This window comes from Teleopsis dalmanni, chromosome 2 (assembly GCF_002237135.1).
Source record: "Teleopsis dalmanni isolate 2A chromosome 2, ASM223713v2, whole genome shotgun sequence".
NCBI classification, from domain to species: Eukaryota; Metazoa; Arthropoda; class Insecta; order Diptera; family Diopsidae; genus Teleopsis; species Teleopsis dalmanni.
Window position 1 is genome coordinate 113,807,045 of NC_051847.1, and position 20,731 is coordinate 113,827,775.

Here is a 20,731-nt window from a genome sequence, read left to right on the forward strand (position 1 = left end):
GAGGCGCCAATACTAGGAAAGGTCATGAAACGAATCACTTTAGGTGGCTATGAATTTCAACATGAATTCATGGTCGCCGATATCACCGATGACGTGATTATTGGTATAGATTTTATGATCACGCATGGAATTACACTGGACTTAAGTAGAAAAATGTTACGATACATGGATATCGAATGTCCACTAAATACTGGATATCAGCGTAGTAGCAGTGTAAGACAGATCCGGTTGTGTCAAAATCAGAAAATACCAGCGAATTCAGAGGCGATTGTATGGGCAAAAATAAATGGAGGGGAAAGGACAAGTAAGTTGTGGGTCGTTGAAGCCGTAAGAAAAATCCGAATGAACGACATCTTACTGGGGAAAACATTAGTAGAGCCAAAAGTAGATGGTAGCATACCTGTCCGACTCTTGAATTTATCTGGTACATCAAAGTTTATAAAAAAAGGGGCAATAATTGGTGAATGTCAAGAGGTTTCAGCTGTGGTTAATTGTAGTGAAAATTCCGAAATAATGAAAAAAGAAACCATTGCAGAAAAGGAGGATACAATGGTGCAAGTGCTAAGTTGGACTAAGGAACTCAATGCACGTCAGAAAAGAAGTGCGATGCAGGTCATACGGAATAATTGGCCAATTTTTGCGCTCAAGGGAAGAACTTCTATTGTAAAACACGAAATTAACACTGGTGATTCTAAACCAATTCGTCAGGCGCCTCGAAGAGTTCCACTGGCAAAAAGAGATGAGGTAACCAGTCTAGTTGCGGGTATGCAAAAAGAAGGTGTTATTGAGTCATCGGCAAGTCCATGGAGTTCGCCGGTGGTACTTGTAAAGAAGAAAGATGGAAGTACACGGTTCTGCGTAGATTATCGTAAGCTGAATGATGTTACAAAGAAGGACAGCTATCCACTACCAAGAATCGACGATACTCTCGACACTTTATCTGGTGCACAATGGTTCTCAACTCTTGATCTACGAAGCGGCTATTGGCAGGTAGAACTTAAAGAAGAAGACAAAGAGAAGACTGCATTTAGTGTCGGTGATGGTTTGTGGCAATTCACGGTTATGCCGTTTGGACTCTGCAATGCTCCGGCCACGTTTGAACGTCTCATGGAGCGCGTCTTAAAAGGACTAACCTGGAAATCTTGTTTAGTCTACCTTGACGATATAATTGTAATGGGTAAAGACTTCGACGATCATCTCGAAAAGTTGAAGGAAGTATTCGAGCGAATACAAGCTGCTGGTTTGAAGCTGAATTCAAAGAAGTGCTCACTTTTCAAACGTGAAGTCAAATATCTTGGTCACAAAGTAACCCCAGAAGGCGTCCATACTGATGATGAGAAAATTGCAGCAGTGAAGGAGTGGCCACAACCAACAAATTTGCATGATCTTAGAAGTTTCCTGGGGCTCTGTACCTATTACAGACGATTCGTTCCTGGCTTCGCGAATATTGCCAGTAGTCTATACGAATTAACCAAAAAGAACCAATCTTTTAAATGGGGTGATGAAGAAAATGAAGCTTTTGAACAGCTTAAGGAACGACTCTGTACAGCATCAGTTTTGGCGTATCCAATACCTGGGAAAACCTTTATATTGGACACAGATGCGAGTGGCTCTGGAATAGGTGCAGTGTTGTCTCAAATAACGGATGGGCAAGAAAAAGTGATAGCGTACCACAGCAAAATCTTGTCTAAGCCAGAAAAGAACTACTGTGTCACACGAAAGGAGTTACTTGCGATAATGGTATGTGTAAAGCATTTCCACAAGTACTTATACGGCCAGAAATTCCTCCTCAGAACTGACCATGCAGCACTTAAATGGTTGCTGCGGTTTAAAGAACCGGAAGGTCAGCTGGCGCGGTGGATTGAACGTTTACAAAGTTACGACTTTACTATTGAACATCGTAAAGGAAGCCATCATGGAAACGCTGATGCATTATCACGTCGCCCTTGTGGCCTCGAGTGCAAACATTGTTTACGGGTCGAAAATAAAGAACACATTGTGGATATACGTCTGATTAATGCTCTTCCAGAGGATTCCTGGACCAATGAGCAGATACAAAAAGAACAGCAGAACGATGCAGACCTCTCCAAAATAATGGAAAGTAAAGAGCGAGGCGTTCGGCCGGTATGGCAGGAAATGGCAGGTGAAAGTCCGATAGCTAAGGCATACTGGGCGCAATGGCAGAGCTTGCATCTGAAGGATGGTTGTTTATATCGGGTATGGGAAAGTGAGAATGGTAAAACCATTAATAACCTCCTGGTAATACCGAAGTCCCGCATTGACGAAGTTGTCTCAGAATACCATAATGCATCTAGTGGAGGTCATTTGGGCGTCACTAAAACTGTGGAAAAGATCAAGAGACGTTTTTATTGGGTCGGGTGCCAAGATTCGGTTGCGGACGCTATACGAAAATGCGTTCCATGCACTACATCAAAAGGTCCGAATACTAGAAGCCGTGGAAAAATGCAACAATATAACGTTGGTGCTCCTTTTGAGAGAATTGCAATGGATATCGCTGGACCTTTCCCTACTAGTAACGCACAGAACAAATACGTGCTGGTAGTAATGGATTACTTCAGTAAGTGGCCAGAAGTGTATCCAATTCCAAATCAAGAAGCTAGCACGATAGCAGAAGTTTTCTTAAACAATTGGGTTACGCGATTCGGTGTTCCAATGGAACTGCATTCAGATCAGGGGCGAAACTTCGAGTCAACAATCTTTAGGGAAATTTGCACATTACTGGGAATAAATAAAACTCGTACAACGCCTTTACATCCACAGTCAGATGGAATGGTTGAACGATTTAATCGTACATTAAACGAGTACCTCAGGAAAGTGGTTGATAAAAATCAGAAAGACTGGGACGTTCATATTCCAATGTTCCTACTCGCCTATCGGTCTGCACGACATAATTCCACATCAACTACACCAGCAAGAGCAGTTTTTGGCGCCGACATCAGATTACCCGCGGACTTAAAATTTGGAATAACCCCAATTTGCGGCAAGATGACATGTGACTACACTGGAAGTAAGCGGGACCAATTAGATGAAATTCATCGATTCATCAGAAGACGGCTCTTACTGACCAGTGACAAAATGAAAGCCAGGTATGATTTGAGAATGAACTCTGAAGGTTTCCAGGAAGGAGACCTAGTGTGGTTCCATAATCCGCAACGGAAGAAAGGTTTGTCTCCAAAACTACAGACCCATTGGCAAGGACCATATAAGGTAATAACGAAAATCAATGATGTGGTTTATCGAATTCAAGAGTCGGGGCATCATAGAGCTCGAATGAAAGTGGTGCATCTGGAACGGCTGGCACCTTACTGCAACGATGTCGTAATTCCTGTTCGGGACGAACAGATTTAAGAGGAGGGCAATGTTACGAATTTCATCAGAGTAGCAATGAAATGTTTAAATATTATTTAAACATTATGTCAATGGATATTTTTTTTAGAAAGAAGTTAGTGTGTTGGAATTTGTTTTGAGTAAAGAAATTGGCTCCTAGGAAATCTAGTTCTTTTCAATACAATTAATAAAATTACTAAAGTTTCTCCAATTTTTAAAGTTCGTTTTATTTTTATAAAATCCTGAGATACGAATAAACACGCAGGCGAAAACGTAACAGTATTGTTTCTACATTATTAATTAGTGATTTTTTTTAAAAAAAGATCTTTTTATAAGATCTTCAAAACACTTTCGAGAATACTTATGTAAAGAAAACTTATGTGTAATGAACATGATCATTATTCCTTGCAGAAATCATAATTTTTGCTTCCCATATCCCACATATAATATATATCCTGATTTCTCTAACAGATCTCTAATTTTTGATATACAATTTAAATGTTAATCTTTATTTTAAATTTAATTTCATATATTTTCATATACATATGTAATTAGCTTGATTAGACCTTTTGTCATATTTAGCTTTAAGGCTAATATTTTGTCTCGATTCAAATTAATAAACATATTTTTGTAGTATTCTTTCGTAAAATAGTGGATTCTTACAGTCAGTTTAACTAAATGAACATTTCTGAGTGAAAAGGTATTGAAAACATAATTTTTGTGATTACTACACATACTTTTTCTTTTCAAATACTTCACGAGGAATAATAGATGAATTTGCTACAGGCATACAAGGATAGTAAATATCTTTAACATAACTACCTGCTACTGTTGCTGCATTAATAATAATAAATTATTATAATATTTTATATATATATTGGCTTAAAAATGTGAAATAATAATTTTTTATATACTTTTTATATGAAAGATTAAGGGTAACAAATATTATTACATATTATTAAATAAAAACATACTTATACATTTATTTTTTACACAAATTTTATGGTTCGACATTAAACGATAATCGTCTCATTATTTTAAACATATGTAATAATTTTTCATGCGAATATCTCTAAATCAAAAATATATAAATTAATTTTTATTTTATATAATACAACTGTTTCATTGTCGTAAGATTATTATGCCGTGATGAAAAAGACAAAAAGAAACGCTAAAGTCTTGATTAATTCCATCTACAAAATAATTATTTGTACAAAATGAAATAAAAACTAATGGCGTTTTCGATTGGTAAATCTGAGGCAAATTTTTTAGTTGAGATGCTGTTTTAACCCACTTTTAGTACGATTTTAATTTCAATTGGTAAATCTGGGATAAAATGTATAAAACTCGAGAATAATTTATAACACTCTAGATATTTTGTTTGAGTAGCAGAATTACGCTAAAATTAAGAGCAGTTTTATGTTATATGATTTAACAGATAAAGTGTGCTCTGATTCGATATATGAATTTTTAAAAAATATAAATGGCTTAGTAAACATACTACATAAATGTTAGATTATCCTTAAAGTGTTCGATTGGACAACAAAAATTGACAGACCGAGAGTAAATCTAGATTGAATTCAGATTTACTAATCGAAAACGCCATTATAATAGGTGCATTTGTTAGCATTTAACACGGGCGCTTAACAAGCAATCTGTCAAATGTTTTGTTTTCGCAAAGAGCAGAACTTATGCCTCGTTTTCACTATGTCATTTTCAATGTCAAATGTTGTCAGTATAATGAAAACGGGTAGTCATATGATGTCATATTCGCATTCTTGTCATGTAATGAAAACGCATTTGACACACCAGTCAATTATAATTGACATTTAAAATGACATAGTGAAAACAAGGCATTACATTTAATACAAGCAAACAGCATTTTGAGAAGAAATAAATAATTAATATAAAATTGAAAATTAAAATGAATAATGAATTAAGAGCAATGTTAGAATATTTATGCCTTTATAAGGATTAACTTGTTAGCAACTTTTCAATCATACTTTTCAATACTACTTCATGTGCTCTTATAAATTTTTGTATATAATTATGTGTATATTTTTGAAATATTTATAGTCCACAATTTAGCATATTTTTAAAATATTTCATTTTCACAAATTTCAAATTTCTTAAACACTAATTTTGTTTGAATTTTTGTTAACAAATTTTGACAGATATTCGTTAAATATTCGGTAAAATTTCCAATAAAGGTTTACAATAGATCACTATTAGTTTGGTAACATTTTTTTCTGCAGTCGCTTAAATGTTTGGCCATTTCACAACTGGCGCTTGGATAGAGAACGTAGTGATGTTGTCTTGCGTACATTTTAGAAACTTTAAGCGAGTTACTTGCTGTTTTTTGCTACACTTAAAAACTGACGAATACAACTAATATTGTTATTATATCTATTGTTATTATATATTATATGCTTTCTATTGTTTATTATATATCACAGGTCTGATAAAACGAGTGCCTTATGAAGATTAAGACCATTAAGTACCTGAATACGACCGCACAAGTTGCAGAGTTGAAGTATTAGAAAATCCAAAAATAAACACATGCATAGAATGGACTCAAATTTAAGACACAGCTATTAGTCAGATTCCAAAATTAAGCGATATCTGACTTTCAGTAATAGAAATAAATTAAGCGTTATAACTTGAGTGAAAGATGCTTCGCTAAAATTTTGGCGATAACTACATAATCACAAAAAAAATATATGCCGGCCTTGTTAGAGCGGATAATAGGCTATAAAGCGGACGAAAACTTGTCTCGTAACATACATGAGTAATGAATGATAAATTAGTGCACAGAACACGACCAACCTAAAATAATATTTAACGTTGTTGATCGGATCACAAAGGCTTGGAATATACAAGCTGAATATTTTGTGCTGAATAGAAGCGCAAATTACATCATCATTATTCCTAAATATGTATATCAATTCACTATACGGTGCGCTATATCAAATTCCAAATTTGTGGATGCATTCACGAATGTTAAAATTGAATTTGTTTAAATTCTATGCCACTCAACACTCACTTTAAGTGTTACACAAATTATTTATTACTAAATTGTAAATTTTTTTTTTTATCAAAATAGCAAAATATAAGTTAAAAACTTTCACTGTATAATTTAAACACAAAAAAAAATGAAAAACCCAAATACTTTTCTAAAGTTTTATTATTTTAGTGATGCACTTAGCTTACCCGCTGCGAAATTTCTATTACTATTTATGTATGCAACTGCGAAGCAACTTGGCGTAATAAATTTTTTCAAATTTTTGAAAGCAATAAAATTTGTTTTATATTTCGATGAATTGAAATTTTTACTAAAATATATGCATTGAATGCGTTGCAGTTGTGCAACACGATTAATAGCAAACATCTTTATTAATGCACCCACACAAGTACTGTTATTTAATCAAATGAAGAAAAATGTCGGTGCAAATGATTGCCACTGCGCTGATTTCTGGTATAAAAGTATGCGTTGATACGTCAACAGAAAGTGGTGTTTTTTGTTTTCATTTAATTTTCCTTCCCTTTAAAAATTCTTTTCAAAAATTATGTTAATATTTCATTCACATTTTCTTCAAAATGCATGCATTTTAATAGTATATAAATACTAATAATAATAAAATTATAAATATACAGACCGTCCCACTGTTCTGATTTGTATGCTCAATGTTATTCTATTTTTGAAAGTATTTTTGCACTCCACCTGTATTTTTACCAATTAAAGGCAAAACTATACTATAAATTCTTTGGCCTCTTTGCAACAAAATCATTCACAAATATATTAAACAACAACTTCTCACAACAAACGAGACAATAAAACTAAATGTAAATGTCAAGATAGAAAAGTTAGAAGCAATAAGAAATCAAAATTATATATGAAATAAAGAATGATTTGACACTTGTTGGCTCAATTTTTATTGTGTAATTACACAGCTCCTAGCAACTTTGCCTGTGTGCGATTTCGAGTATATTGGTGGTTAATTGAAGGAAATAGTAAATTATGTTGGTATGGCAGCGAATGTTTGCATTTATCAGAATTTCGTGAAGGGTAAATTAGATAAAAATTAGGTAAATTAGGTGTTACTATTGTGAAAATTTTATAAAATGTTTAATAAATAAATAAATAAATTTGAAAACTTTTAACTAAAAACTAATAAACAACTGCAATAAATATTTACATAAGAGCAGGTCAAACAATTCCTAAGAAAATTCAATTTACTTTGACTCAATTTACACGAACTCGCACATGGCCTTTATACTAGTTTCACACGAGAGTTTTGATTGTAATTTTAGCTGTCGATTGATGTTGCTTTCAATGCAAAAGGAAAATTTTTGACAGCAAAATTACAAATCAAACTCTAATGAGAATCTATTATTATCATTCAACACACACTCACGAGTATTTGTATTAACATGTATTTAAAACACAAACTTTTTTCTACATATGTTTGAAATTCACTCAATTTCATTCATTCACTCCACATATGCCAAAATGTCATTAAAACTTTTTATTTTTTTTCTCTTATCATACAAAAATTTTTTGGAAGATTTAACTATGAAAAAATTGCCAAGAATTTAAAAATTAATTTAATATTGGGAAACTAGTGTTTAAAAGAAAATTTTTTTTAAATACTTTCTTATTACAAATTTGTTTATATAAAACAATTATAACAATGTAATATAGATTCAAGTAATTATACTATTACATAACATCAACTAATATAAAATTTAATTATAAATACAGTTAAAATTTAGTTTAGCTTCGCTTAAAGTGGCAGCCTTAAACTCAGCATAAATAATGTCCCATAAGGATATGACGTATAAGACACCGATCGTGCCCCAGACTTGAAGAAAAGTTCTACAAATCTATCGCAAACAGTTTGAGAAAGCGCGACTATTTAGATTGTAATATAATTATATATTTACATAAAATAGTAACAAATGATATAAGTATTTACATTTGTTACTATTTACAAACATTGGCCATCGTCAAGATATGGCAAAAAATATGAGTAGTGTTTTAGGCAATGAAATATAGTTGATAAAACAAAACTTTAAACCAACTAATGGAGGATTACTATAAAACTACACTTGGTAAAGATATATTAGCTACACGTCATGTTTATTTTCATTTGAACTTTTCGGGTATTTTACATAAATCCGAGTTTATTTAATTCCTTAGTTATTTCTTTATGTACTTAACCGGTTTTGCGCACACCACGGAAGCCCTGTATATAACATTCCCACAGTTCTAATAGTTCCAATAGTTCTAAAAGCTCATTTCTTGCCGCTTGGCACCGACTATATCTTTTTTTATAATTTTTTTTCTTCATGTAAAATTTAAAAATGTTTGCATTACTTCTACAATATATTGTCGGTTTTATTAATATCAAATATTTTTAAAAATTAATATCACCTTTTCGTTATCTCAACTTATTTTATATTCAATATTTATGTCTTGCATAGTTGTATTTAAAATTTCCCTTAATTTCAACGAAATTATTTGGCCTTGGCAGTAACTGTACGGATTATCGAGATTGGACTATATTAATGATAATTATTTGCAAAGAAGATTCTTCTTCTTTGATTATTTGTGACAATTAACTTGACATATGCAAGGGTATATTTTTCATAAAATTTAATATCTTGACAAACTAATTAATGATAATGTTATCATAGTTAGTCCATTGATTTTTACATTTCTCAAAGGTGTTGGTAGCCCTATCGGAAATACCGAATAACAACAGCATGTAATGAGACATATGATTTTAGTCAAAAACTGAAAATTATAGTAGTTAGAATTTAGAATTTAAAATAAATGGATCCCAATTTAAGAAATGTTAGTATTGATTTTATTTAAAATTTGTATTTTATAATATTAGATCCGTTTTAATTTTTTGTAATAGAACCAAAGTGTTTGCGTAACATTTAAAAAATATTATTACAACAAATTTTTCAAATTTTAATGAAAAATTAATTTAACTTTCCAAATATATTTATTTATTATAAATTTAGCTTAAAGATTTTCTCGGCTTATACAATAAAGTAACAGAACTGTGTTTTACACGTTGCGTTGATAATTTAAGCGATAGAAATTTGAGCACTAATGAGGTACCTTATATATATATATATATAATAGTTAATTTCGTAGTTATTAATAAAAATCATTTGCAGCATACCTGCGTTGATAGCTGCGTGACTAAATTTGCGCGCTTTAATCAAAAAATGATGAATGTATATATAGAGGTGCAGACTGAAATCAATCAAAGACGAATTCGTGAGCTTGAAGAAAGTCAAAACGGTTTACAACGCGAAGTAGGATCACAAGAACCACAAGGTACAGCAGAACCAGTTCCAAAAAAGAAACCTAAAGTAATACCAGGTTTAGATGACAAAAAGCCAGCTGGTAGTGCTTGGTTGTAATTAGATCGTACTGTCCAAACTCAACCTCAAGATTCTACAATGTTATGTATATGTTTAGTGGCCTTAATAGGCCTTCCAGCTGCTGGAAAAACAACAATCAGTAACTGGTTGCTCTATCTTGAACAAAATTATTTTAATGTTATACATGTTTGTTTTGACGATTTTTTTAAAATTAATGATACTGAAAGTGAAACTTCAATAATAGATTATAAAACGGAACGAAATAAAATATTTGATGTTTTGGCTATAATAACAAACTCGCTAAAATTACACAATACAGTGCCAGTGGAATTGAAAAATAAAATTAAATGCTCCATGTCATTTGAAACAAAAAAGTACGTAATAATTTGTGATGATAATAATTTCTACAGCAGTATGAGGTACAAATTATATCAGTTTTGTAAGGACAATAGCTTATCATTTGCACAAATCCATTTAATATGTACCTTGAAGGAGTCCTTGATTAGAAATCAGCAACGTATAAGAAGCGAGCAAGTACCAAATAAAATTGTTGAAAACATGGCCAAACGGTTTGAAATACCTGGAGAAAAACAATTTCATTGGGAGGAAAATACTTTGCATATAAAAGTATTTGATGTACAATTAAAAAAAAATGATGTAATTGAATTTCTTTTGAAATCATTTGATAAGAAAACTTCTCCTTTAATAATTCAAGACACATCAAATCAGTTATTAGTACCAAATACTATCCATCAATTAGATTTAATTTTGCGTCGCCATATAAAGGAATTACTTCAACAAAAATTAATTCCTGATGAAAAACAAAAAGAAGCTGTATTGTTAAATGCTAAACGGAAGAATATATTGCAAACATTTAAAAAATTAAATGTAAAAATTTTTGACGAAAGAAATCTACTAGAATACGTTAAATTGTTGCAATAGTTTTTTTTCCATTTATATTAATAAAATTTTCTAATTAAAATTAATATTTATATTTCTTTAAACACTTTTTCAATTAATAAAGACTAAATTCTTTGTACAAAAATGTTCTAAATATATTACAAAAATATGATACGGTTAATATATTTTTCAATTATTATAATATAAAAATTATTTTCAATTCAGAATGTTAAGTTTATATTTAAAATCCAGAATTAGAAAATGAAACCCATATAATTAGATTTATATACTGTCTTTTTTATTGATTATATTAAATAATACTTATATAGTTTATAACTAATTACATTGTTTATTTATTATAGTAATAGTAATAATAATAGGTTTATGAACTGTTTTGCAAGTTGTGTAGAAATTTAAAACATGTACATATTTTCAATGCTTGTCATTATAACAATTTAGCATACCAACATGTATATAATTTGAGTTAGTATAATTATATCTAATTTTATTTAAGATTCAGGATTGATTTTTACAAGAATTATTCGATTTGAGTTTTAAACAGTCTGATATTATATTTTATGCACAGTAGACTTGAATTACGTCTTTAATATAAAGTTTTTTTTCGAAATATAAAATTTTAATTATTATTAGACTTTTGTGCATAATTTTCGAAATTTTGTTAAAGATTCTTCTGATTTTTTAATTTTTGATCAATATGTAAAAGAGAACTTAAATTACTACATTTATTTATTTACTTTGGAGTACACATATAGTTTAATATATATAAATGCTTGCCGTTTTATTTTTACGGCAAAATAGTCGGCATATATTTGCTTTTTGTTTGTTAAAATAAAAAATTTATATATATATATATATATATATATATATATATATATATATATAAAATTTAATACTAAATATTTTTGTTTTAATTATTTTTTTAATTAAAATTGAAATAAAATAATTTGGCAGGCATACGTATTTTCTAAAAATTGTTAATGAATGGCATGCATAAAATAATGTAAAAGTCTATATATATATTAAAAATGATTAATAGAACCATATTAAACATTCATATTAACATTCAAAGCACCAAATAAAATTAATAAATCGAGTATTTAGTAACAAAAAGACGAACACATAAAAATAATACGGGGAAACATTAAACAAAAAAAAATAATGTTCAGTAGTATTAAAATTTGTACAAAAATGCAATCCACAAAACAATTGACATTGGTATATAATTATTTAATAAAAACGAATGAAAGGATTTAACTTAGTGTTATTTGAGCCTGAAATTCTAAATGTAGTTTAATGGAAGTCTTATATTGTAATAAATGCATATATTTCTGTCGAGATAATAATGCATTTTTAAATAAATTTAAACTTATTAACTAAAACGTTACCAGTACAGACAGTTTAGCACTACATATAAATTGCCTTTCAAAAAAACTTAAAAACTTAAAAAATTGATTTGCACAACTTTTTTCTAGTTCATGTCGTTTGTGCTAAACGATAATTAGTTAACTCACGCAGCCCAACGTGATTTTTGTAGTTCAATTTGTCCTTCTAATGTTTTGGCTAAGTATATAACAAAAAGTTGTATCAGAGCGATACTTAACGCAACACCAGCGATTGTATAAAGATGACGCTCAGCCCATAAACGTACAGTTTCAATACATCCGTTTGTCCAAATGCGTTTACCTGCAGCTGCAACTGAATGCTCTTGTACTCCATAACCGCACATTATGTTGACCAATCCTGAGCTTATATCGGTAGCATTAATACAACAACTATATGGCACGCCACATTTTTCAACGGAAGGTGAGGAGCAGTTAAAATACTCATTTTTACCTGAAAATAAGTCAGCATTAAAAAATTATAACTTTGAAATAATTATTTTTCTTACTCCAATCTTGATAGCCAGCATTGCTAAGACCACAACATTTAAACTCTTGCTGTGCAAAATCGATTAGATTTTGTAAATCTGGATCATCACGGTAGGAATGTATTATTTTATCAGTAAATTTGTCTTCCAAGAATGAATTCATATTTTGAGGAAATACAAAACCCATAATTGCAATTGCCATTTCAAGTAGGAAAAACAATAAAAGACACATAGAATAAAATTTCAGTAGACAAGTATTTTCACGTAGAGCACCCAAACAGCCAGCGAAGCTCACAACAAAAACAACTACTCCAGCAATAACCATTACAAGCGATATATTTAATATAACATCATAGAAAGTTTCTAAACGTACCCAGCCTGTTGAATGCCATTTGTCCATGAATGCGTACATACCAATGCCAAGCAGGAGTCCACCAAAAAGCCAGAATATGAAGTTTAACATAAATATCATATACTTTACGCAAGAGCTAACGTACGTAAAATTATGAATTCTTGGATGCATATCTCTTACTTCTATACCACAATACCCGCTGTGATGGCGATAGTTACTCATTGATTACTTTGTACTTGTGTGAATAATTTGCACTCAAATTGTCCAATCAGTTTATTAGGGGGTGTGTTCAGATATAAGTTGATGAACGCTGTTATATTTCAGCAAGTAAATTATATTGCTCAATTAATCAGTGGCTTTTACAATTCCAAAAAAAACCTTAGTTTATTGTTTAACATTAAGGTAGGCAAATTTAACGTTTTTCTAGTTTTCTTCTTTGTGCTGTTAATTATTTACCATTGTTCTTTCTTTATTTTAATGTTTTTCCAACAATGAATACATATTTCTTATTAAAAAAATTAACTTATAAATTCAATTTACATATTTCCTTGCAGTATTTTCGTTTCAATATTATTTTTGCTGGCACCAACTATATTATGTTTCCTTACGATAATGACACATTAATGATATGAAATCTGTTGACAATGCGAATTAAAGTTGAAGACAGGTGTGGTGAGTTTTTTTGGTTAGACGTGTTTCATAATCATAAAATATATAACAATTTCTAACTAGTTAATAGTTCTACAATAGTGTTGCTAATTTTATTTATATCGAATAATCTGAATTTAACTTTTTTTAATTATAAAAATTTTTATATAAATTTTTTTTTTTTGTATATCATTTGATATACTTTATTTAAAGTGTTGCCAACTATGTTTCAAAAAGATCTTATCAGTTTTCACCAATGTTTAGTTGTTGCTTTTTTTAATGTTTGGAAATGCACCGCATTTTATCAGTGATACAAAAATATCAGTAAAATTTTTATTATTATAATCGGTATGAACTTTGATATACACTTGTAGACAAAATTTTTAACTAAAATAAAATATTAAAATTCAGTGACACATTTATATAAAAGAAACGCGGCATGTAGCAATTTTTTTAGAGAACGAACAAACGATTATTTTTAAAAATGAATTTTTTACTACGGTTGGTGATATTTTGCTTCGATCCCCTTGGCATTGGACGTCGATTATTTTTTCGTCCGGTATTAAATATTGGTTTAAATGTTTATGATCAATTAAAATCAAGGGCAGATGAAAAAGTTGGATCATTAAAGGAGCTTGTATTGCGTTTGGGTTTAATTGCGTTTGCTGTCATTTTAATTATATGGGCGGCAGTTTTTATGTATGCTGCCTTTTACTACACGTATATGCCTGCCATATCTCACACTCGTCCTGTTCATATGCAGTTTAAGTAATTTTGACTTATATATAAATGAAATAAAATCATTTAATTTAACATTTAATATTTCAATTTTATGATTTTTAGAACTTGTCTAGATACTAACTCTCCATGCACATTTCCACATGCACATGTGTCTCTAACTAAAAAACAGCAACTGTTGATGGTTGGCCAAGCATATAAAGTAATTGTAAATATTGAAATGCCCGAATCACCACAAAATTTAGATTTAGGCATGTTTATGGTGTGCGCAGAAATGCGAGATAGTTCGTCAATGCTACGAGGTCATTCGTGTCGCTCTGCTATGATGCGCTATCGGTCACCGTTAATACGTACAATTTCAACATGGACACTTAGTCCACTTTTTGTGTTAGGTTTAAAGGAGGAGTTTCAGCGTGTACCAGTTGAAATTTTTTCGCGGTATTTGGAAGAACGAATGCACCCAATAACTGACGTGTATGTTGAAATCCAGTCGCAGAAAATACAATATTATACTGTTAGCTTACATATTGTTGCTGACTTCACTGGGTTGCGGTATATAATGTATAATTGGCCGGTTTTGTCGGCTACTGTAGGTAAGTTATTGTCACAATTTAAAATAATTATGTATATCAACTAACTATTTTTCGTTAGCGATTAGCACAAATCTTTTCTTTATACTAATTGTTTTTCTACTGAGCTGGTATCATTGGTCGGACACAACCTGGCTCCGTACACTGCAACAAAAATATATGCGAATTACCAAAACTATCCAAAGCACTGCCACTAAAGCCATTGGCTCACCAAGTAGTTTTCAAGACGATGAGTTAGCATTTTTTGATGATAAATCAATAAGCTCTGAAATCGACGACATAAGTGGAGCTGAGAGTTGTAAAGACGAAAAAATTAGCAAATTATGTAAGGAAAATGTTGAACAAGAAGTGAAACAACGTAAAACAGTAAAAACGCTTTAAACTTTTATAAAGTTTATTCAAATATTAATAGTTCAATAAAATATACTATATTATTGAGGTTCATATATGTTTCCAAAATATTGTATGTACTCATTTTTTTATAAACATACGACTGAAACCTAAAATTGTCATAGACAATTTAAAACGATATAATGTATGCGGCATGCGAAGAAAAGAACTTAAGTTATTTATTTTACATATTTTATAGTTTTATATAATGAAATACATGTATAAAAACGAAATTATATTATTTTTACTATTATTATATACAGAAAGAAAAATTTGAAATTATGTTTTGAATTTTACTACAGTGCGCAGACCTTTACCTCCAAACATATTTTCAAAAGCTTGGTTAACATTTTCTAAAGTTACGGTATGAGTAATTAATTCATCCAACTTAATATTACCACTCATATAATCATTTACAAGTGCAGGAATTTCAGTAACATTAAATCCACCATAAGCAGAACCTATCCATTTGCGTCCAGCTATCAAATTAACGGGTGAAGTGGAAATTTTTTCACCTGTGGGTGCTACACCCATTACTGTGCAAATACCCCAACCAGGGTGTGTTACATCCATAGCATCTTCCATAGATTTTGTTATACCACAACTTTCGAAAGTATAATCAAAACCACCGTTAGATAATTTTAGAAGATAATCTTTTATACATTCATCAGTTTCATTTGGATTGATAAAATGAGTTATTCCAAAAATTTGACCTATTTTGCATTTTTTAGAATTGATATCTATACCACAAACAATAGATGCACCTGCTCTTTTGCAACCCATTACAACTGATAAACCGACTCCACCTAGTCCCCATACGGCACAAGTGCTTCCAGGCCTAACCTATAAACAAGCGAAAATGTTTAAAAATTTATTTTTCATTATAAAAAAAAAGATATATATATATATATATATATAATGGTGTACTTTGGCATCGTTAATTGCTGCTCCATAACCTGTAGAGACCCCACAGCCAAGCAAACATACTTTATCCAAGGGTGCTTTTTTATTAATCTATTAATATATTGTACGTATATCGTTAAAAATCAAAAATTTTATAAAAATTTACTTTACAAACGAATATATCATCAGTAACGGTATACTCAGAGAATGTCGAAGTGCCCATAAAGTTATAAACTGGTTTACCTTTGCAGGAAAAGGGTGTTTTGCCATTAAGCAATAATCCCTTACCTGGCGCTATACCTCCTGGTACATCATGTATTTTATCACAAATGTTCGTTTTTCTGCTTTGACAAAACTTACATTTAGCACAGTAGGGTACAAATACTGGTATTACATGATCACCAGCTTTAAATTGTTTAACATTCTTGCCAACACTTTCTACAATACCAGAACCCTCGTGACCAAGAACAACTGGAAAAACTGCGTCTGCATCTTCTCCACGCCATGTCACTGCATCGGTGTGACAAATTCCTGTTGCAACCATTTTAATGCGCACCTGATTTTCATCAGGTGGGGCTACTGTTACTTCTTCAATTTTTAAGGGTTTATTTGGTTCCCAACAGATTGCTGCTTTACATTTTATTTCCTAGTCAGAAAAGAATGATAAAAAATATTTAAATTGTTTCCTCTTTAATTACCCAAAACTGGATTTATTAAGAATTTCTTAATAAAATGTTTCCAAATTGCTTATACTCGTATATTTATTTAATATTTAATTTAATAGAAAGAATAAATATGTAAGTTATGCTATTCAAGAATGTAAGAAATTAAAAAACTTTAGTCGTACTATCTGCTGGTTAGGTTATGAGTTCAAACAAATTAATTGGAATCCACTTAATTCAGCTCGCCCTTTGCCATTCACCGAGCCCTTAACAAATCTTAATATTTGGCTGGAAAATACATCTAGTTTATTGATGGGAATCCGGACCGCCAACAAAGTAGATTTAGCACCTATAATCTTCCCATAATATAACTTATCTCAACTGCTCTGAAAGCGAGTATAAGACAACCTAACTATTTAGAATTTGAGAGAAAGCAGATCTGATATGTCAATAGAACTACAAATGTACTATATATATATTTTATTATTAAAGCGCTCAAATAAGAGAGAAAAGAATCCTAAAAATAGTTAATAGTTATAGTGGCATATACAGCTGATGGTTGTTCAGCTGATGTATATATGGTCCTATGCATCCTATTTTATTAACCTTTGTACTTTGTAGTTACAAACAATATCTCTATATATGGAAATCATAATAAGGTAACAAAATAGAAAAATATATTTTTAAATAGTACATTCTATTAAGAAATTTGTAGGTAACTATTTTTTTGTTTTAATACTGTGAAAATATACTAGCACTGGTAAATATTTGATATATTACCTTTAGATCCATTTCATATATGCTGACTTTTTTTAATTAGCTTTATTATAAATGAGTGTTGGGCTATCAGTCAGATTTTGTAATTTGGTTTTTTAATAAAAAATTTTTCTTATTATTTTACTTATTTAATATTTATTTCCGACGTTTCGGTTTTTTAAAACCATCATCAGGGAAAAAATTTTAAAACAACTGAATAGAATAAAATTTTTATATAAAAAATATTTTTGACAAATGTTTTAAATAATTACAACGGAGAAAATACAATCAGTTTATCTTAAGAATGATTTTTCTAGCAATGCACAGTAAACAACAGAAATATTTTCTATATCTCGCCGCAAATTATATGTGGGTTTAGTCATTATATGTAAGGACTCTAGGGTAAGACGTCGAGACAAGGAAGGTTCAGTATCAATGACTTTCACTGAAGTAAAATCTGGGTAATGATTTACATCCAGAAAGTGTGAGACTAAAGCTGATTGTTTATCCGGATTAATTTGTTTTAGACTATTTTTATGTTGACTTATTCTTTTATGTAATTGATTTTTTGTTTGGCCAATATAGCAGAGTTCACATTTTTGACCATTATTATCAGTTCCAGTGCATGGAATTTCATAGATGCAATTAATAATGTTGTTCGTTTCAATACGATCTTTCAGTTTGGTATATATAGTGGTTTGAATTTGTGCAAATGGTTTAAAGGATATTTTTAAATTGTCTACTTTCCTTTCGATAATCTTAGCAATTTTAACTGATAGGTCATTTATATATATCATCGATCTTCTAATCATAGGAATTTGTATACACTATATATACCAAACTGAAAGATCGTATTGAAACGAACAACATTATTAATTGCATCTATGAAATTCCATGCACTGGAACTGATAATAATGGTCAAAAATGTGAACTCTGCTATATTGGCCAAACAAAAAATCAATTACATAAAAGAATAAGTCAACATAAAAATAGTCTAAAACAAATTAATCCGGATAAACAATCAGCTTTAGTCTCACACTTTCTGGATGTAAATCATTACCCAGATTTTACTTCAGTGAAAGTCATTGATACTGAACCTTCCTTGTCTCGACGTCTTACCCTAGATTCCTTACATATAATGACTAAACCCACATATAATTTGCGGCGAGATATAGAAAATATTTCTGTTGTTTACTGTGCATTGCTAGAAAAATCATTCTTAAGATAAACTGATTGTATATTCTCCGTTGTAATTATTTTAAACATTTGTCAAAAATATTTTTTATATACAAATTTTATTCTATTCAGTTGTTTTAAAATTTTTTCCCTGATAATGGTTTTAAAAAACCGAAACGTCGGAAATAAATATTAAATAAGTAAAATAATAAGAAAAATTTTTTATTAAAAAACCAAATTACAAAATCTGACTGATAGCCCAACACTCATTTATAATAAAGCTAATTACCTTTAGACTTCGAGTTTGATTTACAACGATCTGAACATTATTCCTAACCAACTGAGTTATGGTCAGTTTGGCAAGAAACATGTTTGATCTAACTATTAGTGCAATGGGCCTCCAGAATTTTTGAATTTTGATAAAAAAATCCTGAAAAAAACTTAAATCCCTAATCTATTACTATTTTTGTTTTGTAATAAAAAAACATTTATAAATTAACCATATTAAAAAATAATATGTAATGTTAAGTTTACTAAGTTAAATAATCAAAATATTTTTGTTACAAAATACATTAACTGCAGGCACGTAGTTGGAGGAGATCTTGAAATGAACCAAGAGTTATTCCTAGACGAATGTAAATGCAAAATAAATATTTTTTCTTTAATCATTATTTTTTGATGTCATATTTTATTTACAACCTATTTATTTGTATAAAAATAAAAAAATAAATAAAATGTTTAATTTAATTTTTGTGCACAATTTAGCCTGTTAAATATTTTTAAACTTAAATTATAAGTTATAACCATTATAACCATATATCTGTTTAGTACATGATTTATTATAATTAATTTTTTATTATGTTCATACGATATCTAAGATGTGTAATTTCTTAAATCTTCAAACATCTTTAGTTCATCCATCAGAGCCATAGTTACTGTGGCTCCATTGGTTTATGTGATTACTTAATCATCTAAAATATTTAAAACTTTAATATCCAAACACAACCTTTATATAAGGAACATCTTGATCTATATAGAAGCAATTGTTAGTCACAAATTGGGACGTCTGAGCAATTAATTAAAGCGTTTTATATTTAAATTGTTGCAGTATTTTTACATTTATATCTACACCTACTAGTTGTGCCCCATAATGATATTACATAGGTTCAGATTGGCTTTATATTTGCTTTATATAAGAATGATTTGTCGAGAATTCAACATTGCTTCTGATTAGGGTGCCATTTTCAATAAGATTAGTTGCCTCAACTTGATTAATAAATGAACGCTTTTGATTTCTAACAACAATGAGATAGTCTGAAATAAGTTTTAAAAATAGAATTTTTGACACTCGCAATAAATGTTGGGATAAATATTCGTCGACTTCTTTAAAAAAGGACTTCATTTAAGTTAAAACAATTAAACTTCGATAATAGTTCGGATATGGTCAATTCTGCATGGCTAGCGAATCCGAATCACTTCAACATAACATGGATATTTCATGATTTTATGATAATTTTTCATGATGTTGAAAATATGTTGAAAATTTTAAAATTTTTGTTTAAAGTAAATTCAGGATCTGGAGAAAATAGAAAAGCCGCTACTTATTTGAATCTAAAAATTATTCAGATAATTTTTGATATAGTTACTAAACAAGTTGTTAACGAAAAATAATTTAGTCCTGTTGGTGATGAGCTCCATGTGCCTCCGGCATTCGTCAGTTTTTGTTACATATATAAGTTAGTAAACCTATCAGTCTAATCTTATTATTTTTAGGAACCTTGGAGCGACTCTTAGAACCTCGCATACAATGTAACATAAAATTTATTAAAATCTCGCAAGCAGAAAATGCATAAGCCACTCTTCTGGGTTTATTCAAGATTGAAAAAGCCTATCAAAATATAGAGTTATCCCTTATCAGTTTCATTGACATTGGGTTTTCAACAATTTAGAAGAAATTCTATCTAACATGTATTTATCA

General features: G+C 30.1%; 4 protein-coding genes across 8 annotated transcripts; 2 read left to right on the forward strand and 2 right to left on the reverse strand.

Moving 5' to 3' along the window:
* Nucleotides 1-9,058: 9,058 nt before the first annotated feature.
* LOC119683176 (mitochondrial import inner membrane translocase subunit Tim10B) lies at nt 9,059-10,138 on the forward strand. Its single transcript, XM_038096795.1, has 3 exons — nt 9,059-9,205; nt 9,382-9,477; nt 9,541-10,138. The coding sequence occupies exons 1-3, from the start codon at nt 9,185-9,187 to the stop codon at nt 9,787-9,789; spliced, it is 366 nt and encodes a 121-aa protein (XP_037952723.1). The 5' UTR covers nt 9,059-9,184; the 3' UTR covers nt 9,790-10,138.
* Nucleotides 10,139-11,672: 1,534 nt separating this feature from the next.
* LOC119683294 (tetraspanin-33-like) lies at nt 11,673-13,674 on the reverse strand. The gene is made up of 2 exons (XM_038096939.1): nt 12,560-13,674; nt 11,673-12,504 (listed from the first exon to the last, which is right to left on the reverse strand). The coding sequence occupies exons 1-2, from the start codon at nt 13,110-13,112 to the stop codon at nt 12,179-12,181; spliced, it is 879 nt and encodes a 292-aa protein (XP_037952867.1). The 5' UTR covers nt 13,113-13,674; the 3' UTR covers nt 11,673-12,178.
* Nucleotides 13,675-13,805: 131 nt separating this feature from the next.
* LOC119684570 (seipin) lies at nt 13,806-15,488 on the forward strand. Its single transcript, XM_038098633.1, has 3 exons — nt 13,806-14,306; nt 14,382-14,869; nt 14,928-15,488. The coding sequence occupies exons 1-3, from the start codon at nt 14,023-14,025 to the stop codon at nt 15,245-15,247; spliced, it is 1,092 nt and encodes a 363-aa protein (XP_037954561.1). The 5' UTR covers nt 13,806-14,022; the 3' UTR covers nt 15,248-15,488.
* A 31-nt stretch (nt 15,489-15,519) lies between these two features.
* Nucleotides 15,520-19,209, reverse strand: LOC119683933 (alcohol dehydrogenase class-3-like). Of its 5 annotated transcripts, none has more exons than XM_038097825.1 (5): nt 19,043-19,209; nt 16,326-16,805; nt 16,184-16,270; nt 16,021-16,099; nt 15,520-15,969 (listed from the first exon to the last, which is right to left on the reverse strand). In XM_038097825.1, exons 1-5 carry the CDS (start codon nt 19,121-19,123, stop codon nt 15,536-15,538), a joined length of 1,161 nt encoding a protein of 386 aa, XP_037953753.1. In that variant the 5' UTR covers nt 19,124-19,209; the 3' UTR covers nt 15,520-15,535. The 5 variants fall into 5 exon arrangements, with proteins under 5 accessions (XP_037953753.1, XP_037953754.1, XP_037953755.1 ...); XM_038097826.1 differs by adding an exon at nt 17,602-17,627 and having other exon boundaries at nt 15,520-16,099; nt 19,043-19,130; XM_038097827.1 differs by adding an exon at nt 17,602-17,623 and having other exon boundaries at nt 15,520-16,099; nt 19,043-19,128.
* Between the last annotated feature and the right edge of the window lie 1,522 nt (nt 19,210-20,731).